This window comes from Heliangelus exortis, chromosome 26 (genome assembly GCF_036169615.1).
Source record: "Heliangelus exortis chromosome 26, bHelExo1.hap1, whole genome shotgun sequence".
In the NCBI taxonomy this organism is placed as follows: domain Eukaryota; kingdom Metazoa; phylum Chordata; class Aves; order Apodiformes; family Trochilidae; genus Heliangelus; species Heliangelus exortis.
This window is the reverse complement of record NC_092447.1, coordinates 6,199,742-6,225,601: the sequence shown is the minus strand read 5'-3', so window position 1 is coordinate 6,225,601 and position 25,860 is coordinate 6,199,742. Positions and strand designations below refer to the sequence as shown.

Sequence of the window (25,860 nt, the reverse complement as noted above, 5' to 3'; positions counted from 1 at the left end):
TGCCATGCTCCCTGCTATTTTGCATGGATTCAAATGAGATGCTCATTAGGAAGCAGGCACCCAGACAAGCTCTGTGTAACCCAATTAACCTCAGCAGAGGGAAACCCCGATGGGTTTGGGCTGGGCTGGGTGCTGGGAGGGATGGTGCCTGAGCACACCTGGCTGGTGCAGAACCACTGGACCTGCTCCACTGGGCCTGTCACTTGGGTCTGTTGATTGGGCTTGCTCTTGCCAGCAGGACTTGTCATGCCAGGCTTGCTCCAAACCATCACTCCTGCCTTCTCCAGGGCTTGGGCTTTGCCATGATGGGATTTCCTCCATGCAAGGTTTCCTTCTTTGCCAGGTTTCCTTCCTCCCAAGGTTTTTCCCTCTCAATGTTTTCCTCCTTCTCCTCTCTCACTCATTTTGGGGGATGTATGGGGCACCCCCCAACCCTCCATGGGGACCCTCAACCATGGCAGGGCCAGTGCATCTCAGGGGTCACTTGGAGAGGGACATGCAGCCAAGGAGGCCAGTGGCATCCAGGCTCTCCTTTGTCTCTCCGTGCTCACAAGGATGATTTTAATTTTTTTTTTTTTTTTAATTTCTTTCTCTTGCCCCATAATCTCTTTCCCTCGTCTCAGGGAAGCAGGGGGCTTGCTCCAAACAAAGCCCCTGGAGCATCCTGGGCTCCTGGAGGGGGTTTTGCAGCTGCGCCTCGGAGCATGACCGATCGGGAATGAGCCTTAGCGGCGCGTCTAATGCTGCTGGGACAGGAGCCTTTCATCCCCCGTGGGAGCTCCAGTCCTTGGCACTCCCAGTCCCGTGGGAGCTGTCCGGCTCTTTGGGATGAGTGAGGTGAGGACCCCAAACCTCTCTCTCCTCACCCTCTGCTGTAGGTGCACAGCTCAGGGTTGGTGTGGGAGATGCTCTCCTTCACCGGGGACGTGTCAGCATCACCCTGTGCTGGGCTCCCCATCCCAGTTCCAACCTCCTCCTGGTCCCCACTGCTCTGTGCCTGGTAGGTATCTTGTCCTGGTTCCCATCACCCCATCCCCAGAAGGTTCCTCAGCGTGGTCCCCACCACCTCATCCCAGATAATCATCATCCTGACCCCAGCAGGTACCTTGTCCTGGTCTTCACCACCCCATCCCTGTCCCCATCACCTTGTCCTGGATCCCAGCAGTCCATCCCTGTCCCCATCACCTTGTCCTGGCCCCGCTCACCCCATCCCATTCCCTCTTACCTTCTCCTGGTCTCCATCACCCCATCCCAGTCCTCACCCCCTTGTTCTGGTCCTTAGCCCCTTCCCCCGCCCTTCACGCTGAAGGTGGCATTGGGTGGCATCAGCTCCTGAGCCTGCCCTGCAGTGTGGGTACTTCTACGAGGGGAGAAACTGAGGCATGGAGCACATGTGGCCACAGATCTCACCTGGAAAGAGAGGATGAAGGGCAAGAAGAGGTGGAAAGATGAGAAGATATAAGAAGCTGAAGATGATGAGAAGAAGAGACAAGATAATGGAAGGAGAGGAAAAGGGGAAGAGGAGGAAGAGGGCAAGGAGAGGAAGAGGAGGACAAGGAGGATGACAAGGACAAAGAGGAGAAAGCTCCTGGAACTGCTCCTTACACCTTCAGCTCTGCACCACCTGGGATCCCCACCCTGGGGCCCTCTCTAAGCTCAGCCTGGGGGCTTTACTGGGCCATATTGGGCTACAGCCCCTATAGATGCTTCCTGGGAAAGGGAACTGCAGCATTCCCAGCCCGGCCAGGATGGAGCCAAGATGTTTCCCCACCTGCAGGGGCTCAGGCCCCTCCCCACATCTGGTGGGCAGATGTGGCCCCATGCCCAGGCTCTGCTACCCAGATGGGGAACAGAGAGGAAAGACAAAACCCTCTACAGGGTCCCAAACCTTTGGAAATCTGCATTTCCTGGCTGGCTGCAGCTCCAGGCTGGACCATCCTTTGTCCTGCAGCCCCCCTCTGCACCCTCAATCTTGTTTCTGCCTCTCAGGACCTGCATTTTCCATCCCCACAGTGTGTGTCCTACAAGTACTTACCCTAAATCCCTCTTCTCCAGCCCAAACCCTGCTTCTGCATCCTGCATCCCCATCCCAAATCCTTCGTCCCACCTGTGTCCTGAACCCTCCATTCCAAATCCTACATCCCACCTCTGCATCCTGCAACCCGCATCTCCACCCCAAACCTTCCATCCCACCTGTGTCCTGAAACCTTCCTCCATCCCAAACCCTTCACCCCATGTCCTCCACCTCCATCCCAAACCCTCCACCCCACATCCTTTACCTCTATCCCAAACCCTCCATCCCAAACCCTCCACCCCACCTGTGTACCCTGACCCCTCCACCCTCACCCCTCTGCTCCACCTCCATCCCCCCTGGGTAAAACGGTATCACCATGAATTTGTGATGAGGGCTGGGGGTTGGGGAGGGGGCTGAAGGGGACAGGTGGTGGTGGGGGGGGGACACGACCCATCAGCCCGGGCTGGGGATAATGTTGGTTTAAGGCATTTGTCACACTCCAGTGCCTCTCTGAGAGCGCCCTGTCCCCAGCCGTGCAGCACAAAGGGCGCTTTCAGCACCCGCCTCCGCTCCACTGGGAAGAGAAAAAAATCTCTTCTGCACCCCCCACACCCCCCCCAAAGAAAAAAAAAAAATTACCCCAGTGTGGAAAATCAGCCCTCTTAAAACAAAAATAAACGATTGACCCCCCCCCCCCAAAAAAAATTGGAGGTGGAAAATAACTGGGATTATATCTGGGTAATGCGCAGGGGAGGGCGGAGCAGCCTGGGGTGAATGGGCCCTGTCACCCCCCTTCATAATTATGATTAGCAGGTAATTTAATCATTAATAGATTAATAATAATTCCCCAATCACCCTTCAAAATTTCCCCTCCCACTCCTGCAACAGATTGTGTCCAGCCTCACACCCCCCCCCTCCACCCAAAATAACCCATTCCTAATGTTTTCCCCCTCTGGAAATATAAATTCCAGGGGGGAGTGAAGCAGAAACCCCAGGTTTTTAGCCTAATTATCCCCCCCCTCCCTCGGCTGCAATCCGTGATCTCCTGGACAATTAAAGGAGCTTAATCCCTTGAAAAGCAAAGGAGGTCGAGGTGGTGGCTTCCCCCTTGCCTGGGGTCGTGTAATTAAAAATTCGCCGCTAATTGCTTTGCCCAAGGGGGAGGAATTAAAAAAACGAGTTAAGGAAAGGGAGATTAAAAGGTGAAACAAGTTAAAAAAGCATTTTCTAGACCCAAAATCTCCTACTAGGGCTTGGGGAAGAGACTGGGGGGAGGGGTTGTGTTTTGAGGGGTGTCTTCCCCTCGGGGTTAATCCCCAGCTCCTCACCCCTGTTCCAGCACTAACGAGCCCTGGCAGCTCCTGGCTCGTTAGTCCTGCAGAAAAGTAATTAGAGAGGTTGGGTAATGAGGGCAAAGGGTGGGAAAGGGGGGGTGCCAGCCCCCAAATTTTGCAGGAGAGGGGTGGGGAATGGGGTGGTTTAGGGCCGGAGCTGTCTGTGGCAGCATCAGGGGCAGGAGGTCAGTAGGGTTCAGAGTCAATAAGGTAATCAGTAGGGTTCAGAGTGAACAAAACCCAACCCCTCACTTTGTTCCCCCCCAAGGACTTTATTGAACCTTTAAAACAGGAAGCCCTGTGGTGGGTGGGTGAGGGTGAGGAGGAGGAGGAGGAGGAGGAGGAGGAGGAGGAGGGTGAGGGGTGCAGGGCTCATGTGGCAGGCAGCCAGACCTTCTGGGTGCTGATGATGTCGCTGAGCTTGCCCTTGATCTTCAGGAAATGCCTCTTGAACTCCAGCCCATCGCCCTGCGTGGGGAGAGGTGGGGTGTGGGAGGGGGCTTGGGGGGCTCCTGATACCTGGCAGGTACCCCCCCCCCCCCTCCAACCCTTGGTCCTGAACCACCTTGTGTGCTCCATGCACCCAGCTGGGAGGGTCCTGCACCCACCCTGCAGGGTTCTGTCTGCACCCCTGTTACATGGTCTTGCAGGACCCTGCACCCCCTCAACCCCACCCCATGCTCCCCCCCTGCTCACCTTGGAAAGGCGGAAATCCACCAGGATCTTGCTCTCCATCTCCACCAGGCTCACCTTGAAGAGGAGCTGGTTGTTCCTCCTGTCTGTGGTCGAGATGGTCACCTGCAAGCAGTGGGGGTGGTCCCCCAATTATTTGTAGCCAGGTTAGCATGAGGGATGGGGGTGGGATTCTGCCCCCCACCTTGGGTTTTGCCCCCCCAGACCCCACCTGGTTGGTGCAGGACTTCTTCCACCCATAGCCCATCTTCTCACAGGCTTCCCGCAGCGCGTGGTAAGAGCCCTCGGCATCCAGTTTGGTGAAGAACCGGGTCATCCTCTTCACCAGCCTCTGCCACGGGCTCTGCACCCCCAAAAAACACCCCAAGGGTCACTGACACCCGAAGGACAGCCCCCAACCCTGCCCGGCTGCTGCCACCTGCAGGAGGACACGGCCTGAGGAGCTGCACCCATGCTGCACAGGCTCCAAACGCTGCAAATCTCGCCCCAAATACTCCCAATATTGTGAAACTCTGCCTCAAACACTCCTAATGTTACAAAGCTGCACCCCAAATACTCCAAGCCCTGCAAAGCTGCACCTCATATATTACCAGCTGCATCCCAAATATTACCAATATGGCAACTCTGCACCCCAAATACACTATTGCAAAGCTGCACCCCAAACATTTCAAATATTCAAAATCCTGCAAAGTTCCATCCCACATCTTCTCAATACAGCAGAGTTGCACAACTCAAATATTCCAAATATTGCAAACTTGCACCTCTGATTTTCCAAATATTGCAAATATTGGTGACTTGTACCCAAATGTTCCCCATCTTGCAAACCTGCACCCCAAATATTCAAAATCCTGCAAAGCTGCACCCTGAATACCTGCAACCCAAGTTGCACCCCAAATATTGCAACACTGCACCCCAAGTATTTCTAGTACTCAAAATCCTGCCAAGTTGCTCTCCCAATCTTCCCAATATTGCAGAGTGGCACCCCAAATATTTAAATATTGCAAATCCCACCCCAAATATTGCAGAGCTGAATATTGCACCCTGAATATTGAATAGCTGCACCCCAACTATTGCAGAGCTGCACCCCAAATCTTCGCAGCATTGCAGTGCTGCACCCCAAGTAACCAAAATATCAAAGGAGTTGCAACCCCAGATCTTCACACTATTGCAAGCTGCCTCCCCGAGGTTGCCCAGCCGCGCCCCGAGGTTGCCCAGCCCACCTGGGAGGAGCCGGGGGTGCCGAGGAGCTGGCTGCTGAGCAGCATGTGCTCGGGGCGTGCGGGCTGGGAGAAGCTGATGCCCTGCACCAGGCGGTCGATGGTGGCCGCTCCGCTGTCCCACAGCGTCCCCAGCTCCGGCTGCGAGGTGGAGTAACCAGCGCGGTCCTCCCTGGAGGGGATACGGGGTGGGGTCAGGGATGGAGAGAAAAGGGGCGGCACAGGGCAGGAAAGTGCAGCCTGCGAAGAAATTTCAACCCGCAAAAAGAAAAAAAACCGCAAAACAAAACCTGCAGGGTGCAAAGTAGCATGGAGAAAACTTCCGAGTCCTGCAAGCTGCAAAGAACTGGAAAGCAGAAAGCCATGCAAAGAAATGCACAGTGGGGTCCTGCAAAGTGCAAAAACTGCAGCGTGCAAAGAGCTGTGCAGTGTCCTGCAAAGAACACAGAACTGCAAAATGCAAAGTTGTGCAATAGGCAAAGCCCTGCAGTGTGCACAGACCTGCAAAGTGCAAATCAGTGCAATGCAGAAAGCCCTGAATGTGCACAGAACTGCACAGTGCAAAACCTTGCACACTGCAAAGAACTCACCCTGCAAAGAGCCTGAATAACACCCAAAGAACTGCAACATGCAAAGAGCCCCACAGAGCAGCATCTTGCCAAGCACCAAGAACCCGATGTGCAAAGAACTGCATGTGCAGAGCCTTGCACACTGCACAGAACTGCCAGGTGTAAAAGAATAGCAGTGTGAAGTCTTGCAAAAAGCCCTGCAATGTGCAAACAGCTGCAAAGACCCACAAAAAGGAAAAGAAATCCAACGTGCCAAAGAACTGCAGGGTGTAAAGCCCTGGAACATGCAAACAGATGCAAGGCAGGAAGCCTCAGGTGTGCACAGAACTGCACAAGTCCTGCAAGGTGTGAAGCACTGCAGCGTGCAGAGCCCTGCAGGGTCCCAACACCCACCAGGGGTTGTGCCAACACTTTGGGCCGGCAAAGCACCCCGGGGTGCCACTGCAAACAGGCAGAACCTGCCCCCCGCAGAGCCCTGCAGGGAGGGGCCTCACCCCAGCGCACTCTTCCCCGGCGAGAAGTCCATGTCGGAGCGGACGGGCTTGGAGAAGCCCCCAGGGGAGTCACAGACCCCCCCTGAGGAGCCCTGGGCCCGCTTGACACCTGCGAAGGGACAGGGCACCCCGTCAGCCCCTCAACCAGAGGGGTGCTGGGACAACTGGGTGCCACCAGACACTCCCACCCTGCCAACTCCCCCCTGGGACAAGTGTCCACCAATCAGCCAAAAAAATCCCCTCAGCAGCAGCCACTCAGGGCCAGGTGTCCCAGGGAAGAGTTGGGCGTGTCCAAGTGTCCGGTGCCCAGTTGTCCTCTCCCCAAGCTGAGAGGGGTCCAAGTGTTCCCTGGTCTCCCCAGACCTTTTTTGAGGGGTCTGCTGAACCACCGGTCCTTCTTGATGTCAGGGATGGTGATCCGGGCTGAGGGGCTCTCCATCAGGATCTTGTGGAGCAGAGCTGGAGGAGATAGGATGGAGATGAGGCCAATGTGCTTCTTTCAACACCACAAAACCATCCAACACTTTCTGATCTCACCCACTGGGTTGCTGAGGTGGAATAATTGGGGACCTTCTGGTCCTGCTGCAGCTACAGGCACTTGGGGACACCAGGCACTCCCCAGCCCTACTTGGAGCTCTGCCCAAGACCCCTCCTGGAAGTTGCCAAAGACCCAATTCAAGCTGTGGCCATCATGGAAAATTACTGATGGAAGTAAATAATCTAGAGCTCCTGTGAATATTCTTCCTACATAGGAGAACATTTAGGACTCTCCAGGACCTTTAGAAGCTCCCTGGAACCTTAAAAACAGCTCCCTGGGACATTTGGGGATTGGTGCGACCTCTGGGAGCTGCTCCCTGGGATCTTTGGAGTTCTGTGGGACCTCTGGAGCTCTCCAGAGCACCCCTTCAAGCAACTTCCAAGCCCTCCCAGCCCTGTTTGTGATGGGACAGGGGCTGTTTGCTCACCCAAAGGTGCTGAATCAATCTTCTTCCAGGGTGGGAGGTAGGTCTTGTGCTCCTTCCAGTCACTGTACTCCTGGCAGGTGTCACTGGGCTGGTCCCAGGGCAGCTCTGGGGGGAGAAGCCACCAGGGGGATGGAATCCAGGGGAGAAGGCACCAGCAGGGGATGGAATGGGAAACATATGTCCACCTCTCCTCATCCCATCCACCCCCTCTGCCCCTCAAACAGACCCTTCCCCTCATCCATCCCTCCACGTGTTTCCCTGTTCTTTTCACTTATCCAACCCCTACTCATCCATACATCCACACCTACTAATTCCTTCCATCCTCCTCTACTCCTTCCATACTTCTCCCCAAATCATTCCAAATGCCCACCCAATACTCATTCAATATGTTCACTCCTACTGATCCCATGCCCACCCTTACTCCTTCCACACTCATCCCCTGCTCAGTCCCAACATCCACCCCTCCTTGCTCCGTGCTCATTCCCCACATCCCATCCCCTACCCCTCCCCTACTCCTCCCAAACATCCTCCCTCCTCATCCCAAACTCCCAACTCTCCCCACCCTCCTCCTCCCCATCCCTGCCCACCCCCAGCCAGCATGGCAGTCAGCACCACGCCGCAGGCCCAGACGTCGACGGGTTCTGCACGGAACTCGGGGCGGCGCAGGAGCTCGGGGGCCACGTAGGGGAGGGTCCCACACATCCGGCTCAGCCGCCGCTCCCGGCCCTGGTGACGGAAAACGGTGGCCAGGCCGAAGTCAGAGATCTTCAGGGTGTCTGGAGCCCAGCAGGAGCAGAAAAGACATTTAAGAGGGAAATTTAACTTAAGAGGGAAAGCAAAGGGTGGAGAGGGGTGGGGAGGGTCCCTCTCCTACCACGCTCATCCAGCAAGAGGTTCTCCGGCTTCAGGTCACGGTGGGTGATGCCCATGCTGTGCAGATAGACCTGGGGAGGGAGGGGGGGAAGGCTGATGGGGTCACCAGCACTACCACCAGTGTCACCAACAGCACTGCCAGCACCACCAGCATCTCCACTGGCACCACAAGGACCACCACCATCATCACCATCGCTGCCAGCATCACCAGTATCACCACCACTGGCATCACCAACAACACTGGCATCACCAGTACCATTGCCAGCATCACCAGTGGCATCCCTATCATTGTTGCCAGTATCACCAGCACCTCCACTGGCAGACCTTGCATCTTATCTGGTATCACCAGTACTACTGTCAGCACCACCACTGGCACCACCAGTACCATTGCCAGCATCACCAGCATTGCTGCCAGTATCACCAGCACCCCCACTGGCACCTCTCACATACCCTCCAGCATCACCAGTGTCACTGCCAGTATCACCAGTATTTCCACTGGCACCTCCCAGATCTTCTCTGACATCACCAGCATCACCACCAGCATCTCCCCCGGCACCTCTAGCACCAACCCCGACATCCCCAGCATCCCCACCACACTCACCACGCCAGCGATCAGCTGCTGGAAGAACCTCTGCGCCTCGTGCTCCGGCATCCCGATGTCGGGCTCTGGATGGGAAGGAGAATCCCAAGCCCCAGGCCGTCAGGGCAGGACTCCTCCCCCAAGGCCCCGTCCCACAAGGGCTCAGGGCTGTTTTCCACCCACCGATGCGGTCGAAGAGCTCCCCCCCGCTGCAGTACTCCAGGAACAGGTACTGAGTGGCCCCTTCCCGCCGGTGCCCGTAGAACTTGACGACGTTCTCGTGGTTGAGCATCTTGTTGATGCAGATTTCCTTCTTGATGTTCTCCGGGCACTCAGCTGCTCGCTTCATGTCCACGATCTTGACGGCCACCGCCTCCTCCGTGCGGCGATTGACGGCCAACTGCACCCTGGGGGGACACAGAGGAGGGGTGGGGGTCAAGTGGTGGCCACACAGGCAGGAACATTAGGGACATGCTACAGGCAAAGAGAGGGCAAGCAGTGGCCACGTAGAGGGGACAGAAGAGGCAAGGAGAGGACGAGCAGTAGCCACGTAGTGGCCACGCAGGGAGCAATTTTAGGGCAAATGTTGGGCAAGCAGGGAGGTGAGTGGTGGGCAAGCTGGGGCCAAGGAGAGGGCAAACAGTGGCCAGGCAGGTAGCAAGTAAGAGACAAGTGGTGGGGACACAAGGGGTAAGGAGGGGACAAGTGGTGGCTATGTAAGGGACACGCAAGGGACGAGCTGAGGCTAAGTGGTGGGCAAGCGGTGGCCACGTAGTGCACACAAGGGGCAAGCAGGGGGCAAGTGGTGGGCAAGCAGAGGGTGATTGGTGGGCAAACAGAGGCAAGCAAGGGACAAGCAAAGGGCGAGCAAAGGGGCGGGCAGGGGGCGGGCAATCCCCCCCCCCCCACCTTCCCCTCCTCGGACTCACTCCCCGTAGGCGCCTTCTCCCAGCGTCTGCACCAGGTCCCAGTCCTCCACGAAAGGTACCGCCATCCCGGAAACCGGAACCGATGCCGGCTCGGAACCCGGTCCCGGTCCCGGTCCCGCAACGCTGCTTTTTCCCGCCAGCGCCACGGAGCCCCGCCCCGCCCTGCGCGCGCAGGATGAATGGGCCCCTCCTCCCCCGGCCCCTCCCCGGGATGCTCCGTCCCTCCCCTCCATCCCTCCTGGGGTCGGTTCCATCCACCCCCCCCCAAAGCCCCCCAAATCCCTTCCCGCGCGCTCTGGGGTGGGGAGAGAACCCAAAAATGTTTTCTTTTCTTTAAAATTTAATAATTATTCCTCATCATCGCCCGCTGATCAAGCCCCGGCTCGAGCTGTTGGCTCCCGATTTGGCAACTGCTCCGTGTATAAAAACCCCTCCCAGGCGGGCAGGGGCGGGGATTGGTCCCCCCCCATCTTCTGCCTGCACTTACAAACGGTAGAAAACAACCCACCCTCAAAAAAAAACCACCAAACAAAAACAACCCAAAAGAAACCCCCAGAACTTCTGCTTCACAGGCCCAGGTGGGGTCAGTGCGGTGAGCGGCGCGCAGGTGGCTCCTCTACGTCCTCGACAGGCCACGGTTGTCCAAATCCTTCACCTGGGTGGGGAAAAACAAGGTGAGTGGTGGTAAAAATTGCAGGTTTTCCCAAATTCGGAGGGTTTAGGGTGGTTTTTGGGGCCGCACCTTGTATATTCGGACCAACCAGTGCTCTGTGGTGTAGGCCTCCTCCAGCACGTCCAGCTCAAAGTCCTTGTTGCCGATCTCGGCGTTCCTCACCCGGTCGTAGCCGGGCGGCCGCTCTAGGAGAGGGCAAAGGAGAGGCAGGGTCACCCCGGGGAGCTTGGGGCAGCCCAAAATTGTGTCCTCCCCCCCATGGCGAGGGGTTTTGGGGACTCACTGGCCTCAGTGTAGACCTGGCCAAAGCGGTAGTAGCACATCTTGTACATGAGGCAGTTGAGGAGCACCGGGGAGCCCTCGCGGTCAACACGGAACTCCCCCGTGGGGGTGTAGTAGTCGTGCTCCTTGATGTGGCGGCCGGTGTCGGTGCTGCCCCCAATCCGCACCATCCACAGGAACTTGTTGATGTCTGGAAGGTGGAGAGAGAGCGTGAGGCCTGGAGTTGGGTGGGGGGGTAAAAAGTGAGGGGCAAAGAGTGAGGAGTTGGGGGCAAAGAGCGAGGGGCTGAGTTGAGGATCAAAACTGAGGGGCTGAGTTGGGGGCACGATGTGCAGCTGCCAGAGAGGAACATTCTGGTAATTTCCACTTCACAGCCAAGCTGAAGGTGGGACTTGGCTCCTCCAAGGGCTGCTTTGGAGAAGCCTACCCCCCCAGTGCCCCGTGGATGGCTTTGGCCCAGCTCAGAGTGACACCTTACCATCAGATGAGTACCCAGTGAGGCCTCCAAAGATCACCAGCACGTAGCTGACATCCAGCTCCCTCATGATCTCGTAGGCTTTCTCCTCCGTGGATGCCATTGCCTGAAGTGGAGGAGGGGTCAGTCACGCCAGGTGGTGTCCCCGGGCAGGACAGGGCAAGGCAGTGGCTGAGGGAAGGACCCACCTGCCCCACACGGGAGATGTGAGTGTTGTTCCAGGTGTTGTTGTCCACCAGGATGGTGCGGTTGGCCATGGCTGTTATCTGGTACCCGTAGTCCCACCAGGACATCACCTTGGCATCCTGCACCCCAACACCAGAGGTGCTGTCAGCTTCTCAGGGGACAACCTTGTGTCCCCACCACCAGATTTACCCCCGTTACCTCCGGCGTGTTGTGACGCAGCCAGTAGTAAGCTTCTCTGAAGTCATCAAAGATGATCCTGCTGCCATCCCCACCCCGGGCAGAGAGGACAATGGAAGGAGAGGAATAGGCCTCGCTGGTCACCCAGGTGGAGTGGAAGGTGTAGGTGATCAGGAAGAAAGCCATGACCAGGATCATGCCACTGGCAACCTGGGGGAACAAGTCAGGGTCAGCACCACCAACCTCCTGCACTCACCCCCACCAGGGCTGGGTGTCTCCTCCTTCACTGCTCACCTCGTTTTTGATGGGGTAGGTGGAGTCCTGCTGCTTTTTGCTCTTCTTGTCCGGCCTGCTGATGTCCAGGTTCTTCATGTAGGTGGACAACACCTGAGAAACCCCAATGCCAGACAGGATGCACATCACTGGGGCCAGCACCAGCATGAGACGCACCTAGGGGGGACAGCAGAAGAGTCAGTGCCTCTTGAAGAAGAAATCTGAACAGAAATCAGAGAGAAGAGGGAAATAAAACACCATCTTTCATCCAGCATCTTGAATCCAGAGGAAACATCAGCCTGGAGATAAACTCACAGCTGATTTTTTTAGTGGGTGGGAAAGCCCTAGGGGAAGTTCTCTGAAGTTCTCCAAACTGGCCAAGTGACTTCAATTTAACACCCTCTGGCATTCTGAGGTGGAGCCAAGAATGAGGAGATGCCTCCACACCAGAACTCAACCCTGCTTAGGGCTTGCAGTGCTTGAGCCAGAGTGGAAACAGGCTCATGAGCAGCCATTGGTCATCAGTTCCTCCTCAGAGACCTGGAGAAGTTGTTTGGATTTGCAACTCAGCTACGGGAGACCAGGAACCAAGAGACGTGGTGGTGGGCAAAGGCAGTAACACCAAAACCAGTTAAGTTTTGTGACATGGCTGCACATAAACCAGTTTTAAGGAAGGGAGCAAAGCCCCATGAAGGTTCCAATGGGTTCTGTCAGCCCTCACCATCACAGCTGAGAAGTACATGCTGGTCACACCATACATGATGATGAAGATGCGGGCATCTGAGAGGTTGCTGAAGCAGTAGTAGAGACCCACTGCAGGAGGAGAGAGGGAGAAAATGCCTCAGAGCTGGAAAAGAAGGCAAAACAAAACCTTCTGGTGATGTCATCAAGAGGGTGGCGATGCCATCCTGTGCTGTGCTTACCTGGGAACATGAAAACGAGGAGCTGGAGGTCAAAGTAGTAGGAGGACCACGTGGTGGGCTGGTGCTCAGAGACAGAGGCGATGATGGGGATGTTGTTCTTGGCATAGGAAGGGTCCAGCAGGGAGTAGAAACGTCCCGTCCACGGGGAGATTTTCCCTGGGGAAGAGGCCCAAAAAATAGCATCAAGTTCCAGCAGGGAGCAGGAGGCAAGGCCAAGGTGTTCCCTCATGGACCTTGTGTCACCTCTGGTCCTCAAAACCGCCATTTTAGAGAAGAAGCCAAGGGCAGTTTTACCCTAAAATGACATTTCCCCCTATATCCCCCCACCCCACCTTCATTCTCAGCCCATCTTTGCTTCTCCAGATGGACACTGGGCCTCAGAAGGGGTCACTGCTACCAGCCCAGGGCTACCTGTCAGCATCAGCACAGCCCCGATGGAGAGGAGGACGAAGCCAACGAGGGAGATGACACTCCTGAAGAGGATCTCAAACTGCTGGGGGTTGAGCTTGCTCCTCAGGTAGTCAACGAAGGCGTGGATCTGACACAGGCCAAAGACCCCAAGGGCGGCCATGTGCTCCGAGGAGAGGACAGGCTGCGAGGAGGAGGAGGAAAATAGGAGCCACCAAACCACAAAATAAACTATTCCCGAGCCTAAAAAACACCCTTGGTCCTCACCTGGAAGCCAACAAAAGAGATCTGCATGGAGAGGATGGTTCCCAAGCAGTAGACAGTGCAGTAGGCCACGTAGATCCTGTGGGAGAAGCGTCCGGTCAGCATCAGCACCAGGACATGCAGGGGGATGAGGTTGATCAGGAAGACGTAGCCACCCCACGAGGAGACCTTCCAGGAGAGAAAACAAACAGAAAACCCACAAGTGTCAGGAGGGAAAAGGTCACACAGCAGAGGTGAAGGGCAGCAGGTTGCTTCTTCAGGGGTTCTGGCCCAGCAGCTCTCTCCAAGGATATCCCCAACAGCCCCAGCTGCCAGAAGCTCAAATTTTTCAGAGCTTCTCATAAAACCTCTCCCAAAAACCAGCTGGGTTGGGGAAAGTGGGAACAAACAAGAACAAACCCATCTCATTCCCGTGCCAAACCCTCCACCAAGGCTCCAGCTCCCTGAGGACCAGGAGGACTTCCTGGGGTGTGTTTTTTCAGTCCCCCTACCCAGAAGCTCACCATGTAGAAATAAGCCAGGGCACACATGGCTGCCCAATAGATGGAGCCAGTCTTGACAGCTTTGATCCACATGTAGTAAGTCAAGAGCATGCAGAAAATGGCAATACCTGGGTAAGGAAGGACAGGAAAAGGTCACAGCAAGCTCCTATCAGCCCAGAAACATCAGTATTTTAATGCCAGGGTGCACCAGATATTAAAAATATAAATATAAATGCTTTTGATGCCCTCATGTGGAACCAGAGGGACATGAACATGATGAGGACCAAAATTATTGCCAGAAGAGCAATAAAACTCTGGAAGAGCCCTGCAGCAGCTCCAACCCTGAGCAGAAGAAGGAAAACCCTGCAAGTCTTTTGAAGGTTTCCCTGCTCTTGGGAGACCCCACCTGGAGCACTGTGTCCAGTTCTGGAGTCCCCAGCATAAGGACATGGAGCTGTTGGAGCTTATCCAGAGCAGAGCCACTCAAATCCTCAGAGGGCTGAGCACCTCCCTGGGAAGCCAGGCTGAGGGAATTGGGGTTGTTCAGCCTGGAGAAGAGGAGGCTCTGAGGTGACCTCGTAGCAGCTTTCCAGTATCTGAAGGGGGTTACAAGCAAGCTGTGGGAGGGCTTTGGACATGGATGTGTAGTGAGAGGACAAGGAGCAATGTTTAAAAGTTGAAAAGGGAAGAATTAGGTTGGACATTAGGAAAAAATTCTTTGGTGTGAGGGTGCCAAGCCCCAAGAAGCTGTGGCTGCCCCATCCCTGGCACTGTCTCAGCCCGGGTCGGATGGGCCTTGGAGCACCCTGGGCGGGTGGGAGGTGTCCCTGCCCACACAGGGGGGTTGGATCTGGATGATCCCTTCCAGCCCAGCCTATCCTGAGGCTCTGTGCTCCTCACCCTCGTTGTCGTAGGAGCCGGCGACGGAGCGGGAGATGTAGCCGGGCACCACGGCGATCATGGCGGCAGCGAGGAGACCTGCACCAGCATCCTGAGAGGACAGAGACCAGGAGCAGGTTTTAGGGCTGGTGATAAAAAAACATCCCTGTGAGCTGAAAGGAAACCCACAGGTGCGTGTCCTGACCTTGAGCTCTTTGGTGAGGTGGTAGGTGACGATGGTGGTGAAGGAGGAGAAGAGGGGAGCCAGAAAGACGCAGACGTTGCGGATGTCGATGGTGATGTGGAAGAAGTGCAGGACGTGGTAAATGGCTGCAGAGGTGATCATCAGCCCTGGGGCACACAGACACTGTCAGGGGCTGCTGGCAACCACCAACGGCAGCTGAGGGAAGGGCTGAGGGCCAGGAGAGCTCTGCTGGGGGTACCTGGGTAAATGGTGCCCCCGATGATCCTGCCCAGGGGGTACCAGGCACGGTCGTCGAACCAGTTGTGGAATTTGTAGAATCCTTCCTCTGCCAGGAAGCGGGTGGTGCGGTAGTTGAAGTACCTGAAAGGCTCACAAGCTCTCAGCATCCCCTCCTCCAGAGGTAGGACCTGACCTGACCCTCCTGCCCAAACCCTCCACTTGAGGCCACCCAAATTTCTGTGTTTTCCAGAAGAGACAAAAAAACAACAAACCCCCCCGAGGAATGGGAGAGGGGAAACACTCACGGGTCAAACTCGTGGATGACGCTTTCAAATCTTAAGACAGAGAAAAGCCTGGTGGAGAAAGCTGCAAAGGGAGAGAAAGGGCAGAGTCAGCCTGTGAGACCAAGCTTTATCTGCTGCTTTACTAACTTCAAATGGTTTTTGTCTCAAAGTTGTCACTGGGGAGACAGAAACGTGTTTCTCCAAGGAAGGGGTGTGGAGCTTGGCTTCAGGAAAGTGAGAGCTCCACAAAAGGTGAAAGAGGAGAAAGGAGCTGAGGTGGTTCCAGCCCCAAGAGGTAAAAGAAAAAGGAGCTGAGGTGGCTCTGTCCACAGAGATAAAAGAACAGTAAAAGAAGAGGAAGGAGCTGAGGGAGCTTCATCCACAAGAGGGAAAAGATGAAAGAGGAGCTGAGGTGGTTCCATTCATGACAGGGAAAAGAAGAGGAAAAATCTGAGGAGGCTCCACCCACAAGAGGTAAAGGAGAAAGGAGCTGAGGTGGCTCCATCACAGGGTCCATCAGAACAGGGACTTACAGAGCACAGCTGCCATGGAGAGGATGAGGAGCTTGAGCAGAGTGTCCTGCTTCTCGTAAGACAGCCGCAGGAACCCCAACTTGGTCATCTTGGCATCCAAGGCAGAGCCTGAGGACTCCCCTGGAAACAAAGAGGGAAGGTGAATGCAGGGAGCCAGCCCCACCACCTCTCTACCCTGTCACAAAACACCTGAAACACTCCTGCCCCAGGGGGCTGTGGCTGATCCCTCTCTCCCCTCCCAAACTCCTGCTTCCCATCCTCACCTGAGCTCCCAGCTCTGGGCTGAGGTTTTACTTTGTTTCACAAGGAGCAGAACTTCTTTGGGGCAGAAGATGTTTCTATTTCTCTGTGTGAAAAACACAACCCAGGTGTCAGCTTTGAGCTGATTTTTCTCTAGAGTTCAACCACTGCTTTTGAACCACACATTAAAACAAAAATCAAGTTTTCTTCTCTTAAAAAACACCCTGCTTTAACTCAAGTACTTCTTCATGCAATAAATCCAGAAAAAAACCCCAAACACCACTCCCTGCAGATTCAGCCCCAGACCTGGTGGATAAACCCTCAGATCCCACCCCTGCTGAACGAGAGTGGATGTGGCCAGGCTGAGCTTTATAAATCAAACACCAACTGGGCCTGACAAACCCACCTCTCTGTGACCCAGAAGGGATTCTGCTGCTCTTCTGTCACTAATTGCTACAGAAATCATTCTCATGTCTTAATTATTTGCTGGTTCCCCCGGGGATGATGATGATGATCACCAGCTCTTACCAACGGGACGCCCGTGCCTGCTGGGCAGGAGGGGCTCTACCCACGGGCACCCCAAACCCCATAGAACTGAACCCCCCCCATCACAGCCTCTCCCCCCATAACTCTCACCCCAGACCTGGACACTCCACAACCCCACACGGCCCTAGCACCCCATAACCCCGCAGCCCCTCACCCCCACAGCCCCTAAACCCCTCACCCCACAGCCCCAGGCCCCTCATAACCCCTCACCCCGCGGCCCCAGGCACCTCTCAGCCCCACGCCCCTCACCCCTCCACCCCCCAGGCCCTGGCTCCCTTCAGCCCCCACCCCACAGCCCCACGCCCCTCTCAGCCCCACAGCTCCCCCCAGCCGCTCACCCCACGTCCCCGGATCGCCCCATCCCTTCACCCCAGGCCCCGCTGACCCCCGCCCGGGCCCCCCCCGCCTCTCACCGGGGCTCCGCGCTGGGCACCGCCACCCCGGCCATCCGCCCCGCGCGGCTCCTCCCGCCCCCCCCCCGCTTCCCATTGGTCCACGCAGACGCCACTCTAAAAGCGGCGGCTCTGATTGGCCGCCACGCCGGGCGCGCAGGCAGAGGGCGGGACGGAGCGAACCACCCACGGCGCCTCTCCATTGGTGAAGGGCGGGACGGGGCGGGGCGAGGGGCGGAGCCGGCTCGTGAACGAGCCGTGACGTGTCCGCGCGGGCTTGGGGCGCACCAAGGGGGCGTGGCCGGTCAGGTCACGTGGGCGGAAGCGGAGCGGCCCCGCCACGTGGGCGGCGCCCCGGGAAGGGCAGAACCGGGACACGGGGATGGGGGGAGGTCGTTCCGGGTGGGGGCTGGTGACGTCACAGGACGTGACACGTGCTGACGCCACGAAACGGCGGAGGGGAAACCCCCCCCCCCCCCCCCTTGGCCGGCGCGGAAAGAGGGGCAGGCACAGGGGGCTGCGAACCGTCACTCCTCCGTTTAATGTTTCCGTGTGAAAATACTAGAGAAAACTCGAGAAACCGGCCCAAAAATAAGCCCTGGGAAGGGGGGGGGTGGGGGGGAGGAAGTGGTGTCAACGTCATCAAGTGCCTCCCCCCACCGCCCTACAGAAACATGCACGAGGTGGGACACACGCACACCCACGCACACACACATACACACGCACACCCACGCACCTGTTTGACCGCAGCAGGACACGCCCCCCCCCCCCCCCCAAATACACAAAAGTGTTAAAAACCCGCGCTTCCCCCCCAAAATTCCCTCACGGCACGGGGGAGAACGCGGTGCTGAAGAGGCGTGGAGGAGAGGGGGGAGACAGAGGGGGCGGGGTTGTCCCCATTGTCCCCTCCCCGCGGGTGGGGGTTTGGTCACTCAGGGGCCCGGAGCAGGCGGGTGCTTGGCGGGGGAGGGGGAAGAGGAAGAGGAGGAGGAGGAGGAGGAGGAGGAGGAGGAGGAGGAGGAGGAAGCAGCGCTGAGGGCAGACTGCAGGTACACGGTCTTGTGGAAGAGCCTGTTGCTGAGGAAAACCACCAGGGAGAAGAGACGGAGCTGGAAGTGGCTGGGAGGGGAGAGAGGAGCCCGTCAGCCTCCACACCTCCTCCCCTCCCTCCCTCCAGGGATTTGGAGAGAAATTTGGGGAGTTTGGGGCTTCTGGGGGGGAATTTCCCAGGGTTCTGGTGACTCACTAGGTCTTGGCAGGGGTCCTGGCTTCGTTGGCGCTGATGATGAAGAGAGGGAAGAGAATGGAAAAGAGGCAACCACTGGGAGGGGGAGGAAGGAGTTAATTGTTAATCAGGGTAAAAAGGCCGCGCCAGTGACGTCAGCAGCGACGTCAGCAGTGACATCAGCAGTGATGTCAGGCACCTCACCTGATGATGTAAGAGGACTGCATGGCTGTGAGGAAAGCCAGAGGCAAGCCAAAGCCAAAGTAGTAGGGCCAGTTCCTCTCTATGTTGGATAAACGTTGGTGCATCTCGATGCCTGGGGAGAGAGGGAATGGGGAAAAAATGACCCCAAAACGTCCAAAACCGAAGGGAAATTTCATGAGGAAAAGGTAAAACCTTTGTCTGTGTCACCTTTGTTGAACCAGCGGTACTCGAAGCAGTAGAGGGAGTAGAGCAGGGCCATGTGGAGGAGCCCGATGAGCTGGCCAACGAGGTCGATGGGGAAGAGGCTGACAACCATCCCCTGAGGGGCACAGCAGGGATGGGGGGAAGGTACCACCCCCACAAACCCCACCCCATCACCCACCCATCACCCCATCACCCACCCTACCACATCCCACCACCCACCCACCCCACCACCCCCTCACCCATCACCCCTTCACCCACCCCACCACCCGCCACTCACCCCATCACCCACCCTGTCACCCACCCCCTTACTCCATCACCCACCCCACCACCCCATCACCCTGGGGTGGGGTGGGGCTGTTTTGGGGGCTGTTTTGGGGGTTTTCCTATCACCAGCTCACCTGGATGAGGAAGAGTGCCTGCAGCAGGAGGTTGAACAACATGTCAGCGATGATCTTGCTGACGCTGGGGAAGGGGTGAGGTTTCCTGCCAGACACCTCGAAGGCCAAATCCGCAATGTCCTGTCCCCCAAAAACACACACACCCCCCTCAAGGGGTCAGGAGAAAGGAGATCCCAAAGGATCCACCAAGGAAGGCCCAAGGTCCCTCGACCCACCTGGAACCAGATGGCGTTGACCACCTTGCTGAGGACAAAGAGGGGCAGGACCCAGAGGGCACTGAAGATGGAGGTGAGGATGAACTCCAGCCAGGACCAGAGGTCACCGTGCAGGGAAGGGTCACCTGGAGGGCAGAACAAGGTCAGGGTGACAGGCGACACCAGGACAGGTCAGGATGTGCCTCCTCACCCCCGGGAGCCCCGCTCACCGATGATCTGCGCCGTCACCGACTGAAGGACGGGGATGAAGACACGGTGGAACAAGAAGAGGCTCAGCTGGGGGGAGAGAAAATAGAAGGTGCTTGGGACCTGGGTGACCTTAGAGAAGTTCCCCAACCCTCTGAGGCCACGGCTGTGACCTCACAGCCTCCAGTTTTCCTCCCAACATTTCCACAGAGGTTCCTGGTTTACGTGGAGCCGAGTGTCAGCTCGGTGAAGGACCAGCCTGAGGCAGCCTCTGAGCTCCCATAAAACCCCAACATCCCATCACACATCAGGATGGGGGATGCCACAGCTCCCACCAGTCCCTGGTGGGTCCCCGGGCTGGTTTTAGTGGGTTCATTGTTCAGAACAGAACCATCAGCAGCTTACCCAGAAGACGCCCCCGTTCCAGGCACAGCACTGGAATATCCGGCTCACGATCCGGGGTTCCCTGCAGGGTGGAATTAATTTGGGTTTATTTATTCCATGGATCTGCACCCAACAATTATTAATTCATTTTTAATTATTAAATTGTTCTCTTAATTAATTATTAAATTAGTTATTACTTAACCAGCCCCCCCGTGCCCCCCATTTCCAAAGCTTCCTTCTGGGTTTTCCCCCCACGAGAAAACTCCCTTTTTTCCTCCAAAACTCCCACCAGGATAAAATTCAGGTCCCCACAGGGATGGGGACCCAGATGAGCAGGAACCAAGGGGATTATTTTTTTTGGGGGGTTCCCCCAGCTCCACCACTCACGCCTCTTGCTTCTTCTCCTCCATGTGAAACCTCCGCTGGGCCAGGGCACTGTTGGCTCTCCTCCTCCTCTGCTCTTCCCTTTTCTGCTGGATCCTGGCATCCAGCTTGGAGATGGTGCAGATGCCCCAGATGGAGTCCTTGATTCCCTGTGGGATTGGGTTAAACCATCACCCTCCTCCCCCGTGGGTTCAGCTTTGGCCCTGGGTGCTGAGCCAGGAGGGGGGAGACTCACCCTGACGAGGTCGTGCAGGAAGGTCTTCACACTGTCAGCCATCTCGACTCCAGCATCACCTCTGGTTCCCAAACTATCAACTACAGGGAGTGGGGGAGAGCCCAACCCAAACCTCTCTCATCCTGGAGAGATGGGGAACCGAGGGAGCCTGGGGACACGCGAGGCCACAGCATTAATTTTGGCACCTTCCCCCCCAGATCAGGTGCGTGGGGAGGGGACAGTGACCTCAGCACTGCCCCCGTGGCGCCCAAAATTCCTCAGGGTTGCCCCACAATGACCAAAAATACATCGGGACCCCCTCAGTTGCCCCATGGTCCCCTCAGCACTGTCCCCAGGGGGGTCCCTGATGTCCCAAATTATCTCGGAGTTGCCCCACGGAGCCCCTGGAGCCCACAGCTACCTCAGGGCTGTGCCCACAAAGTGAAACTACTTCAGGGTTACACCACACGACACAAAACTACCTCAGGGTTGCTCCGTGGAGCACAAAGCTACTTCAGGGTTTGCTCCATGGAATCCAAAACTATCTCAGGGTTCCCCCACAGACCTCCTGAACCCCACAGTTACCTCAGGGCTGCCGCCACGGATCTCCACACTGCCCGAAATTCCTCAGTATTGGCTGAAGGGCGGCCAATTTACCTCAGGCCACTCAGACCACTCCCCCGCAAGGGAAAATTACCTCACGTTAACCCCAAAGACCCTCCCAGGACCACAAAATTACCTCAGAGCTGCCCAACAGGTCCCTTGAGGCCCACCGGTCCCTCAGGGCTGTCCCCCACAGTCCTCTCGAGGGCAGCCCCACGATAACCCCAGGGTTCTCGTTCCCCCATCCCTCCCCTCCAGCCCCTTCCTCTCCCCGTCCCCCGCACTCACCGGGGGTGGCAGTGCCGGGGGTGGCGGTACCGGGGCGGGCAGTACCGGGGCGGGCAGGGCTGCAGTCCCGGCCCAGCTCCCGGCGGCACCGCCGCCTCCCAGGGCGCATGCGCGGGGCTCCTCCCGCCGCTGCGCGGGAACCGCCCCCGAGCGAGACCACGCCTCCCCGGGTTCCCTCTGCGCATGCGCAAAAAGACCCCCGGCACCGGCTGCTGCTCCTCCGCGCCGCTAGGGGGCGCCCCAGCGGATGGGAGGGAATGGAAGGGACCGGGGACACTGGGGGGGGGCATGGGGACAATGGGGACACTGGGGGGAATGGGGATACTGGGGGGAAATGGGGGAAATGGGGGAATGGGGACAATGGGGGTTAATGGGGGAAATGGGGCACTGGGGGAATGGGGACACTGTGGAATGGGGATACTGGGGGGGAATGGAAAAAATGGGGGGAATGGGGGCTAGTGGGGGGGAATGGGGGCACTGGAGGGGTAATGGGGCCACTGGGGGCCAAAAGGGGGTAAATGGGGGTTAATGGGGGAAGAAAGGGGGTAATGGGGACACTGGTGCTGTGGGGCACTGAGGGACCAGCTGGAGTGGGGATACTGGGATATAATGGGGACAGTGAGGAGTAATGGGGGAAAGATGGGGATACTGGGGGATATGAGGGCACTGGAGATACTGGGAGTGGGGGCACTGGAGGGATGAAGAGGGGGAAGGTTTGAGGGGCACTGGGAATGGGGTTGGGCAACAGGGTCCCTGGGGGGCCAGTGGCAATGGGGACATGCTGGGGACACACACACCGGGACTGGGGAATACTGGGATCACCTCCCCCCTTCCCCCGCATTTCAGCCCCACCACACTCCTCACTCTGCTTTTTTATTTCCACAGCCTGGAGGGGTTGGGGGGGGAGGAAAAAAATCACCCCGTGCCTCAGTTTCCCCAGCGGCCGCGCTTCGGTTTCCACCCCCTCAAAAACAAACCAAAAACCCCCAAAAAAACCCAACCCCCTCACACCACCCCCCCTTCCTCCAGCGGCTGCCCCTCCCTCAGCCTCTCCCAGCCCAACCTCTGGAGGTCCAGGCTCTGGAAGCCCCCCCTGACCACCAGCTCAGCCACAGCTCTGCCCGCAGCCGGGGCGTGCTGCAGCCCGTGCCCGCTGAACCCCGCTGCCACGTACAGGTTCTCTAATTTGGGGTGGGGGCCCAAGACCCCGTTCTGATCGAAGCTGTTGTGGTCGTAATACCCGGCCCAAGACCCCCGGGGTTTTAAAGACTCAAAAGCTGGGACCCTCCGGGCCAAACGAGGCCAAATCTGCTCCTGGAAAAAAGCGTCGTCCACCGAGAGGTCGCTGGGGTCTGGTTCCTCCTCCTTAGGGAAATAAAGGGTAACAAAACGGGAGGGAGGGGTTAAAAATAATAAAATAAAGACAATAAAATCCTAAGCGATGCAAGAGGCTCACCTCGGGGGGGCTCATGCCCCCCAAATAGTTGCCAGCGATCCCATCACGACGGAAATAGGCACCTGAGGTGTCGATGAGGAAGGGGCAGGAGAAGCCAGGACCATCAGGGCAGTGCCAGGAGAAGACGTATCTGTGGGGCACCCCAAAATACAGCTGTGACCCCCAAAATGCAGGTGTGACCCCCAAAATACACCTGTGACCCCCAAAGTACAGCTGTGACCCCCAGAATACACCTGTGAGCCCCCCTCATCAAGATAAAGGGGGGGAGGTGTTGTCCCCACCAGCAACAACAGCGTTGAGGGGTTGGTGTGAGGGATAAAGGAATGGAACCCCCCTCAAAAAAAAAAGGACTAAGGGGTTCACCCCCCACCCTTGAGGATGGAGGGGTGGGAGGTACCAGGAGGTGACTCCCCCTCCCCAAAGGGAAAGAGGTTCACCCCCACAAAAATAAAAGCTTAAAGTGAAAATGGAGGAGTGGGGGGTGCTGGGATGTGACTCCCCCCACCCTAAAAATCACCGAGGGGTTTTATCATCCCCGTGAAAAGAAGGGATGACACCACCCCCCTTTCCCAAAATTTCCCCCCCATCTTTCTTTTTCCTGCACCTCTTCCTGGGCTGGATGGGGAGGGGGGGTCCCTGCAGCCCCCCTGGCAGCCCCTTTGCCTGCAGCAGCTCCCCAGCCCAGGCTCCAGCAGCGTTGACCACAATGGCACAAGCCACAGGTTGGTACTCCAGGCTGTCTGCCATGTGGACCTGGAGTGGGGGGGAGAGACACACGAGTGGGGGGTCAGGGATAATCCTGGAGACCCCCCGGGGTGGTCTGGGGGGTACAGACACTCACATGGACGTAAGTGATGCGGGCTGCCTCTGGGTCCTGCGGGTTGTCAGCTGAGGTGACAAAACCTGGAGGGGTTTTAGGGGTGAAATGGGGGTGGGGTCCCGAGGAGGGGGGGGGTGGGGACACCCCAGTGTGTGTCATTCCCCCCCCTCCCCTCTGCTGACCTCGGACCTCCCCGCAGCAGCTGCAGACCCCCATGGACGTGGCTTTGCGGCGGAAGGCGTGGAGGAGGGACCAGGGGTCGAACCAGCCTTCGTTTTCCAGACCTGGGGGGGTTAGGGAGGGGGGAGAAAATCGGTGACCCCCACCCAAAAAGAAGCGTGACACCCTCCCCAAAACAAATCCCACCCATTTAGGAGGGTTGGGCCCCCTTCTCCCCCACCAAGAAAATGAGGATGCAGGGTGCTCGTGGAAGGGATGAGGACTGGGGGTCCCCACACCCCCCCCACATGACCCCTCCTGTACCATAAGACCCCACAGCCACATCCTCTGTGCTCATCCAGGGGAATTTCTCCTTCAGCTGGGTGGGCGACAGCAAGGCCACTTGTGCCCCTTCCTTCCTGGAGGTTGCATGTGGAGGGGAGGGGGTTAAAATGAGACAAACAGCCCTCCCTCCCCCAAAACAAAATTTAAAAATCCACTTTATGTGTGTGTGTGTCCCCCACCTCTGGAGCTGGACGGCAGCTTCCAGCTCTGCAGCATCCTTTTGGGAGGCGAGGAAAAGGTATCCTGAGGGTTGGAATTGGAGATCAATGGGGGGCTCGTTGGGGACCCCCAGGTACTCCTGTAAGAGTGGGGGTGGAGGGGGGGTGGATTTTGAGTCAGCAGAGCTGGGTACAACAAATACTCCCGCATAAATAACCACCCCAAAAAAAAACCAAACCAAAACCCCACAAAATAACCCCATTTACATTGATATTCCGGAGAAAGCTGGCAGAGAACAGAGACATCCTGATATTTTCTGGGAGGGAAAATTGCTGCCGGATCCCCCCCACTGACAGCACGGTGGAGGCTCGGGAGTACTTGAAAAAAACCCAAGTGTGAGTGTTTTTAAAAAAACGTGAAAAAAGCAGGGTCTGAGGAGGGGTCTCTGGGGCTGTCTCCTCACCGTGGGGTCCCTCTCCACCACCAGCACCTTCATCCCGTGCCGCCGGCCCTCCAGCTCCTTCAGCCAGTAAGCCACGGACCAGCCCACCACGCCGCCCCCCACCACCACCACGTCGGCTTCTTCAGGGGGTCTCGGGCCCAGGGAGGCCCACGGAGGGGTCCATCCCCCCCCAGGGGTGTTGCCACCATCCAAAGGTGGCATCTGGTTCTTCAGGTTCTGGACGAAACTCTTCAGACCCGGCCCCAGCTCTGAGAGGAAAGCGGAGAGAGGGCTGCCAGGCATGGGGAGGGGGGGATACAGCTGGCAACACCCCCAGACCCACCTGGGACAACCCCCACAGTTCCCTCGGTGCATCTCCCAGTACTACTGGACCCAGTTCATTCTGGGATCCCCTGGGACCCCTCTGGACCCCACCAGTCAATTCGGGGATCTCCCATGACCCCCCCCAGACCCCTCTGGGATCCCCTCACTCCCCTGGGACCCTCCTGGACTCCCTCCCAGTCTCCTGTGATTCCCCCCAGTCCCTTCTGGGAACCCCAGCCCCCCACCAAGTCCACTTGCACCCCCTCTGGTCCCCTCTGGGACCCTTCATGACCCCCCCCCAATCTCTCGGAACCACCTCAGTCCCTTCTGGGACACCCCAGGACTCTCCCAGTCCCCTGTGATCCCCCGAGACCCCTCTGGGACCCCCCAAGCCCCCCTCACCCCCGCTATTTCTCTCTGGAACCACCCTATGACCTCCCCAACCCCCCTGGACCCCCCCGAGCCCCCACTACTCCCCCTGCCCTCCCTCCTTCATCTCCCCCTCCCCGTCCCCAACCTTTGACCCCGCTCCATGTTTCCCTCCGATCCCCCCTCCCCCCGCTTCCCGCTCCCTTCTCACTGCGGAAAATGTCGCTGCTGAGGCGGGGGGTGGCGGTGCTGAGGGGGCGAAGGGGTTCGGGAGCCCCCCGGTACCGGGGGAGCCCCCGGAGCCCGCACAGAGCGCGCCGCGACCCCAGCATGGCTGACCACGCCCCCTCATTTGCATAAACGCAACCAGTC

At 57.6% G+C, this 25,860-nt stretch overlaps 4 protein-coding genes across 7 annotated transcripts; all 4 read right to left on the bottom strand.

The window, feature by feature from the left end:
- Positions 1–3,600: 3,600 nt before the first annotated feature.
- CHEK1 (checkpoint kinase 1) lies at positions 3,601–9,819 on the bottom strand. The gene is made up of 12 exons (XM_071769156.1): positions 9,669–9,819; positions 8,923–9,146; positions 8,761–8,825; positions 8,161–8,230; positions 7,874–8,062; positions 7,287–7,391; positions 6,685–6,780; positions 6,322–6,430; positions 5,262–5,430; positions 4,253–4,384; positions 4,045–4,146; positions 3,601–3,816 (listed from the first exon to the last, which is right to left on the bottom strand). The coding sequence occupies exons 1-12, from the start codon at positions 9,731–9,733 to the stop codon at positions 3,721–3,723; spliced, it is 1,422 nt and encodes a 473-aa protein (XP_071625257.1). The 5' UTR covers positions 9,734–9,819; the 3' UTR covers positions 3,601–3,720.
- Positions 9,820–9,990: 171 nt separating this feature from the next.
- Positions 9,991–17,195, bottom strand: STT3A (STT3 oligosaccharyltransferase complex catalytic subunit A). 3 transcript variants are annotated; one of them, XM_071769004.1, is made up of 19 exons: positions 17,131–17,195; positions 16,195–16,277; positions 15,932–16,051; positions 15,420–15,480; positions 15,134–15,255; positions 14,896–15,041; positions 14,712–14,802; positions 13,833–13,939; positions 13,333–13,497; positions 13,069–13,249; positions 12,658–12,813; positions 12,456–12,547; positions 11,756–11,911; positions 11,483–11,671; positions 11,287–11,403; positions 11,102–11,204; positions 10,625–10,813; positions 10,411–10,526; positions 9,991–10,323 (listed from the first exon to the last, which is right to left on the bottom strand). In XM_071769004.1, exons 3-19 carry the CDS (start codon positions 16,017–16,019, stop codon positions 10,285–10,287), a joined length of 2,118 nt encoding a protein of 705 aa, XP_071625105.1. In that variant the 5' UTR covers positions 16,020–16,051; positions 16,195–16,277; positions 17,131–17,195; the 3' UTR covers positions 9,991–10,284. The 3 variants fall into 3 exon arrangements, with proteins under 3 accessions (XP_071625105.1, XP_071625106.1, XP_071625107.1); XM_071769005.1 differs by having other exon boundaries at positions 15,932–16,039; XM_071769006.1 differs by lacking the exon at positions 15,932–16,051.
- Positions 17,196–17,627: 432 nt separating this feature from the next.
- Positions 17,628–21,569, bottom strand: EI24 (EI24 autophagy associated transmembrane protein). Of its 2 annotated transcripts, none has more exons than XM_071769035.1 (11): positions 21,415–21,569; positions 20,545–20,692; positions 20,313–20,458; positions 19,947–20,007; positions 19,565–19,631; positions 19,356–19,480; positions 19,141–19,260; positions 18,746–18,857; positions 18,539–18,650; positions 18,356–18,430; positions 17,628–18,228 (listed from the first exon to the last, which is right to left on the bottom strand). In XM_071769035.1, exons 2-11 carry the CDS (start codon positions 20,584–20,586, stop codon positions 18,042–18,044), a joined length of 1,047 nt encoding a protein of 348 aa, XP_071625136.1. In that variant the 5' UTR covers positions 20,587–20,692; positions 21,415–21,569; the 3' UTR covers positions 17,628–18,041. The 2 variants fall into 2 exon arrangements, with proteins under 2 accessions (XP_071625136.1, XP_071625137.1); XM_071769036.1 differs by having other exon boundaries at positions 21,445–21,522.
- A 704-nt stretch (positions 21,570–22,273) lies between these two features.
- Positions 22,274–25,852, bottom strand: FOXRED1 (FAD dependent oxidoreductase domain containing 1). The gene is made up of 10 exons (XM_071769049.1): positions 25,700–25,852; positions 24,817–25,064; positions 24,620–24,730; positions 24,374–24,492; positions 24,174–24,268; positions 23,873–23,974; positions 23,712–23,773; positions 23,475–23,623; positions 22,871–23,000; positions 22,274–22,779 (listed from the first exon to the last, which is right to left on the bottom strand). The coding sequence occupies exons 1-10, from the start codon at positions 25,818–25,820 to the stop codon at positions 22,420–22,422; spliced, it is 1,497 nt and encodes a 498-aa protein (XP_071625150.1). The 5' UTR covers positions 25,821–25,852; the 3' UTR covers positions 22,274–22,419.
- Between the last annotated feature and the right edge of the window lie 8 nt (positions 25,853–25,860).